The sequence below is a fragment of the Pituophis catenifer genome, unplaced genomic scaffold (assembly GCF_029215685.1).
Source record: "Pituophis catenifer annectens isolate HBS135680 unplaced genomic scaffold, rPitCat1.0.hap2 SCAF_7, whole genome shotgun sequence".
Taxonomy (NCBI): Eukaryota; Metazoa; Chordata; class Lepidosauria; order Squamata; family Colubridae; genus Pituophis; species Pituophis catenifer.
In genome coordinates, this window is record NW_027256887.1 from 6,573,407 (window position 1) to 6,580,514 (window position 7,108).

Sequence of the window (7,108 nt, forward strand, 5' to 3'; positions counted from 1 at the left end):
GCGCGGCCGCATTCTGGACCAGCTGGAGCCTCCGGGTGCTCCTCAAGGGGAGCCCCATGTAGAGAGCATTACAGGGTGCATTACAGAGCATTAATGACGAGGGCATTACCTGTATATATTTATAAAGACATTTTGCTTTTTTAAAAAAAGGCCCAGCATTTAGAATAGAAGAATAGAATAGAATAGAATAGAATAGAATAGAATAGAATAGAATAGAATAGAATAGAATAGAATAGAATAGAATAGAATAGAATAGAATAGAATAGAATAGAATAACAGAGTTGGAAGGGACCTTGGAGGTCTTCTAGTCCAACCCCCAGCTCAGACAGGAAATCCTATACCATTTGAGACAAATGGTTGTCCAATCTCTTCATGAAAACTTCCAGTGTTGGAAATGTTTCATTGCAACCTTTGGTAAGTTAATTCAAAAATTCTGCAAAGAAGCTAAGAAATACTGGACAAAAATTTGTATGTGGTTGGAGAAAATGTTACAACCACATATTGATTTCAAACCTGAATTATTCTTGTTGGAGATTTTACCAGAAACTTACAATTTAAAAAATGTATATCTGATTATTCATGAAATAACTGCAGCTAGAATGGTATTTGCACAAAATTGGAAAGGTTAAGAGATTCCTACAGATGAGAATGTTATTAAGAAAATATTGGAATGTGCAGAAATGAATAGATTAACACTTGCAATTAAAGAAAAGGAAGATTCTGAACATTATAGTATATGGGAGTTATTCTATCAATGGTTAGAGAACAAATATGAAAATTAGAAAGAAAAGCAGAGAAGTGAAATATGGAAAATGTTTTAACAAAGTTAAATAAGCTAAGAAGAGGATTGTTATAAAAGTAGGGATGTTAAGTATTAGTATTAAGAATAGACAAAATATTAAATATGGCTGTAAATTGTAATTGTTATTGCACAAAATATTTGTACCCAGACAACACACTGTTTAATGAAAGATGAAATGTTTGTATTAAAATAAAAAAAATATTTTTAAAAAAATTCTGCAAAGAATTTTGGATTACGGATGGTTTTTGTTTTGTTTTTTCCCTTTTTCGTAGATGGGAAGTTATTGCCAATTACATGAATTTGCACTCTACCACGGGGATAAAACGAACGGCGAAAGACGTTATCAACAAAGCAAAGAACCTCCAGAAACTTGGTATCGTTATCTTTGTAAGATGGTCTGCATGCCTTCATTTTATTTACTTTTGCTTTCAATTCAGTGTTCGTTCTGCAGGCTTAAAATCACTTCCGGCTATCCCTGGAAATTTCCCGTTTTCCTCCAGTCTGAGGCAGAGGGGAAGAAATCTTCAAACTCGCCGTCTCTCTTTTCTTACTTGGTCTCTGCTGGGGTGCTGGTTGCTATTAACAGAACATCACGTCTGAATGCTTGAATGAAAGTTTTTAATCTTGTTAATCCATTCGGTAACCCCTTAAATTTATGGAATAAATGGGAAGAAGGGGTGCTATAATTAAAGCAGAATTAAAGCATTAATTCCAAATGAGATTTTATGTATGTTCAAAAGCACATACTTTGATGCATCCAATGATTGTAAAATCTTTGGTGAAGTGGAATTTGCACCAGACAAAACCTTTGTTGTTATAGAGGTTTACTGCAACACACTATCTGATATTATATCTGTATAGAACAGTTAGGTGCCGTCAATTGAGAAAATATATTAAATGGCGTTACTGCTGTTCATAAGGTAAAGATAAAGGTTCCCCTCGCACATATGTGCTAGTCGTTCCTGACTCTAAGGGGCGGTGCTCATCTCTGTTTCAAAGGTAAAGAGCCAGTGCTGTCCGAAGACGTCTCCGTGGTCATGTGGCCGGCATGACTCAATGCCAAAGGCGCACGGAACGCTGTTACCTTCCCACCAAAGGTGGTCCCTATTTTTCTACTTGCATTTTATACGTGCTTTTGAACTGCTAGGTTGGCAGAAGCTGGGACAAGTAACGGGAGCTCACCCCGTCACGCGGCACTAGGGATTCGAACCGCTGAACTGCCGACCTTTCGATCGACAAGCTCAGCATCATAGCCACTGAACCACCGCATCCCTTTAATAATTTGATATTATATGTGTCTAGAACAGTTAGGTGCCGTCATTGAGAAAATATATTAAATGGCGTTTCTGCTGTTCATGCTGGAGACTTCACTTCAGATATTTTCACCATTGATATCCCGTATTTCCCTCCAAAATAAGACATCCCCTGATAATAAGCCCAATCGGGCTTTTGAGCGCATGCTCTAAAATAAGCCCCCCCTGAAAATAAGCCCTCCCCAAAAATATTTAACCGCATGTGCAGCCGGTCCCCACCATTTCCTCTGGTTAGGGAGATAGAGCTGGAAATCAGGTAAGACGGCAAGAGGAGTCCCGTCTTGCTCCACGCGCCCCAAAATAATAAGACTCCCTGAAAATAAGGCCAAGCGCTTATTTCGGGGTTCAAAAAAATATAAAACAGGATCTTATTTTCAGGAAAACACGGGTAGATTTATCAAAGAAATGTCATCTGGTGGCCTCTGAGGAGAATAAAAAGCCGATTAAACAGTTGGTGTTGCCAGCATAGCAAAATGACCAGAAATGGCTCATTTGTTTTTTTAAAGAACCGGTGAGTGGGTGTTTCAGTCTTTTGCCTTTGAATAGAGAAAACAAGGAATCCTGTTTTAACAGACTCAACTTTCATTCCCAAATTGCCTCCGTTGCAAAAAAAATATATAAATATTGTAGACATGCAAACTAGAATGTTGTTTGTGTGAATGTAGATATGCAGCCTGAAAAGAATCTGCATGAGGGGGGAGGAAGCTTATCGGGACATTATTAAAAGATTATTACAAAATCCTTCCAGAATTCAGACCGCAAGTTAAAAAAAAAAAAAGGATGTGTGTATTTATTACCAGACTTGAATTATTTGAGCATAGACTAATAAATCTTCCCCTAATCAAAAAAAGTTGATGAAGAATCAATAGATTTCATTTCCTACAACTTCCATCGGTGCCTGATTTGTCTTAATATCTCTCCTCCTTTAGATCCCCATCAAAAGGACGACATCAATAAGAAAGCTTTTGATAAATTTAAGAAAGAGCATGGAGTCATACCTCAAGCAGACAGCGCTGCCCCATCAGAACGTTTTGAAGGTAAATGGAGAACAATTCTTGGTGTGTGTGTGTTTGTTAGTACCTGTGTTTCCCTGAAAATAAGACCGGGTCTTAATTTTCTTTTGCACCCAATAATAATAATAATAATAATAATAATAATAATAATAATAATAATAATAATAATAATAATAATAATAATAATAATTTTATTTCTATACCGCCCTTCTCCCGAAGGACTCAGGGCGGTGTACAGCCAATTTAAAAACAGAAGACACAACAATAATTAAAAATTAAAATAATTAAATAGATTTGGCCGATTTAAAACCCCAAAAATTTAAAATACCCCAATTTAAAATTATTAAGTTGATAGCCCGGCCTGGCGGAACAACAGGGTCTTCAATGCGCAACAAAACACCCGGAGGTCAGAGATCTTACGAAAATAAGCACTAGGGCTTATTTCCGGGGAACGTCTTATTTTTTCCCATGTACAGGAGGCCCACTTCTGCTTGCTCGGGGGTGGGGGCAGGAGGCCACGTGGTGTGCTAGTGCTGCCGCCACGAGGCGGGGGGTAGAGTTGCCTCACGCACCCTGCACCAGTTTACCTCAGGGCCCCTGCAGACAGGCCGCCCATGCCCCGACACCTGCCTCACCTTGCAGAAGTGGCTCCAGCAGCCCCATCCAACAAGACCCTGCGTGGCCACCGGCCCATTTCCTCTGCTTGCTCACCGCCACAACGGAGTAGGAGGTCGAGCAACACACTGGTGCTCTGACCATGAGGTGAGGCGGGGGTTGGAGCTGTTCCATGCGCCATGCACTGGGTTACCTCAGGGTCCTCGCAACCAGGCTCAATTGTGGCCTTAAGTCAAGGACTACCTATATACACTCGGAGACAGTTCTCTGGATGCCAGGTTGCCCTAATGTCAGTGTCAGGGTTCCGGCAGATGCCCTAATTAAATCATGATCCTTGAGCCAAGCTTCAAAAGAAATCTAGTTATTTATTAGGAGCTTAATGTCGGCAGGTTCCTAAGTGAAGCCAGCTCTGACCCTATGTAATTTATGCCCCAATTATGACTATTTCCCCCCTCCCCCCAGGGTGTCTCAATCACATTTGCCAACGGAGCAATTTCACGGGTTGTAGAAGTCACTCCCCTCCAGCTGCTGTCGATAATCCTGGGATATAGCCTTGAGAGAGATAAGCATGGAATGTGCATCTGTCTTTGGCTGCCATACCGTTTCACAGGTTTCCCATTCCCCCCTGGCCTATGGCAACTCGAGAGCAGGCCAGGGATGCTTTGCGAGTTTATTATTTATTTATTTATTTATTAATCAAATTTCTATACCGCCCTACTCCCGGAGGACTCAGGGCGGTGAACAGCCAAGATAAAATACAGATAATACAAATATTAAAAGTCCCTTAAAATTATTAAATATTTTGGCCGAAACACAGATTAAAACACCCAATTTATAAAATCAAACGAATTAAAAGAGGAGAGTTAGGCCAGCCCAGCCTGCTGAAATAAAAAAGTTTTGAGAGCACGACGAAACGTGTGCAGATCCGGGATCCTCCGTATCTCTCCGTATTGAGTTGACATTTGGCTCCCCATCCACTCTTCCCAGCTCAGCAGAATCCAGTAGTAAGAAGGTATATTTAGCATTTTCCATGTGTTGCAACATAGCTTGAAGTATTGGGATTCCATCGAAGACTTAGATTAGGAAATAAAGCTAGAACCGTCTTTGGAAAAAGACCCATTTGTTTTAAAAGCGGTTATTAAAAACAGGAAACGTACCTGGAGGGGAAAGAATGCTACCCATTTGGAGTCCCGCACTTTTGAGGGGAAATATTTTGAAGGAAATGCTTGCTGTGAGACCATTCCCATTTGCTTTTCCACAGTATCATTCACAGACGCAACTCCGTGGACGACAGAAGAGCAAAAACTCTTAGAACAGGCTCTCAAAACGTATCCAGTGAATACTCCCGAGAGATGGGAGAAAATAGCAGCCTCTGTTCCAGGCCGGTCTAAAAAAGATTGTATGAAGCGATATAAGGTAAAGCCAATATCTTATTTTGCTTTTTTTTTTTTTTTTTGGTTTTAAGAATTAAACCTGAACATACAATTCAGCACCGCAGAGTGGTGCGGTGGCCTAGAGATGGAGCTCTCGCCTCACAATCAGGAGGCTGTGAGTTTGATCCTAGGTAGAGGCAGATATTTCTCTCTCCGGGGCATAATGAGAATATATCTGCTGAACAAAACTCCGCCCTGGCAACAGGAAGAGCATCCGGCCATTCAAACACTCTGCTAGCTCCATTCAGTTGCCCAGACTCCACCTTGCAAGGGATTATGAGGTCATTCGATGATGATACAATTCAGCACTGTAACAAGTGTTACTCTGGAGTGGTCGTAAATCCCTGCGTTCAGCACTGCCATAACTCTGAACGCTTGCTGAAGGAATGGCCCTAATTCAAGGACCACCTGGATCTAAAATAAGTCCAGTCTTTAGATAACTTTCTTATCTTGAACGGATGTTTAAGATAAATCCATGGAAGTACTGGGAGTCCTTGACTTAGAACTATTCATTTAGTGACCAAAGTTAGAACAGCACTGAAAAAAAGTGACCTATGACCATTTTTCACACTTACGACCGTTACAGCATTCCCCATGGTCACGCAATCAAAATTCAGACGCTTGGCCACTGGTTCATATTTATGACGGTTGCAGTGTCCCGGGGGCTCGTGCGATCCCCTTTTGTGACCTCCTCACAAGCAAAAATCAATGAGGAAGCCAGATTAATTTAACAACTGTGAAAACTCACTTAACAAATGTCTCGCTCAACAACAGAAATGTGGAGTTTAATTGTGGTCGTTAAGTCGAACACTACCTATAATTAATTTTGAAGTGAGACGCTTGATCCAGCATAATTGCATCAAAATCCGCTGGATCGTGTGCCCAGGGTTGTAATCTACGCCCTGCTTGTCTTGCAAATAACCCTCCCCTCCCCCCAATCTTAACAGATTTTGAGAGATCCACCCACCTCAAGCCATGGATGCCCTTCTTAGCATCTAATGACAAATGTTGAATTTGCTAACTGCTTGCAGTGCTGAATGCAGCGTCATATGGCTTAAGGGTCCTTTCAACAGCTCCAGAAATAATCCGCTAAGGGAGTGATCCCCAACCTTTGCGGCTTGGGGGCCTGGAGGTGGGGGGCAAAGGGGAGCCAGGTGCACGAGCCGCGGGCCAGCGTGAATGTACACACCCATGCAGCTGGACTGTTAAGTTGAGCTGTGGGCACATGCACACGTGAGCGCCAGCCCACGACTCATGTGAGCTGTGCGCGCTGGCCCACCTCTCGTGCGGCCCGGTGCCGAATAGGCCACGGCCTGGTAGTGGGCCACGGCCCAGGGTTTCAGGCCCCCTGTGCTAGGGAGACTTTCCTGAATAAAAAAAATGTACAAAAATGGCTAAATTGTTGTTTTTTCTTTTTCTTTCTTCCTTTCTTTTCTTCCTTCCTTCCCTCTTCTTTTTTCTTTCTTCTTTTCTTTTTTCTTCTTTTCTTTTCTTTTTTCCTTCTTTCCTTTCCTTTCCTTCCCTTTCCTTCTTTCCTTTCCTTTCCTTCTTTCTTTTCCTCTTATCTCCTCTCCCTCTTCTCCTCCCCTCCCCTTTCTTCTCTTTTTTCTTTTCTTTTTTCTTCTCTTCTCTCCTTTTCTCTTTTCTTTTCTTTTTCTTTTCTTCTCCTCTCCTCTCTTCTCTTTTCTTCTCTTCTTTGTTTTTCTTTCTTCCTTCCTTCCTTCCTTCCTTCCTTCCTTCCTTCCTTCCTCCTTCCTTCCTTCTTTCTTTCTTTCTTCTTTTTCCTTTCTCTAGGAGCTTGTGGAAATGGTCAAAGCCAAGAAAGCCGCCCAGGAGCAAGTCGTGAACGCTGCTAAAACTAAGAAATGAGATTTCTCCCGTGACAATCCTAGTGTGTGTTTTTGTTTTGTAATAAAAAGAAAATACAAATGC

The 7,108-nt window shown here is 41.5% G+C and overlaps 1 protein-coding gene across 1 annotated transcript in view; it reads left to right on the top strand.

Annotated features, from left to right (window-relative positions):
• DNAJC2 (DnaJ heat shock protein family (Hsp40) member C2) overlaps nucleotides 1-7,093 on the top strand; it is a 31,781-nt gene extending 24,688 nt beyond the window's left edge. Inside the window, exons 14-17 of the mRNA XM_070947704.1 lie at nucleotides 1,075-1,175; nucleotides 3,045-3,152; nucleotides 5,005-5,159; nucleotides 6,971-7,093. Coding sequence (XP_070803805.1) covers nucleotides 1,075-1,175; nucleotides 3,045-3,152; nucleotides 5,005-5,159; nucleotides 6,971-7,045 — 439 coding nt within the window. The 3' untranslated portion in view covers nucleotides 7,046-7,093. The remainder of the gene's footprint in view (nucleotides 1-1,074; nucleotides 1,176-3,044; nucleotides 3,153-5,004; nucleotides 5,160-6,970) is intronic.
• The last annotated feature ends 15 nt before the right edge of the window (nucleotides 7,094-7,108 follow it).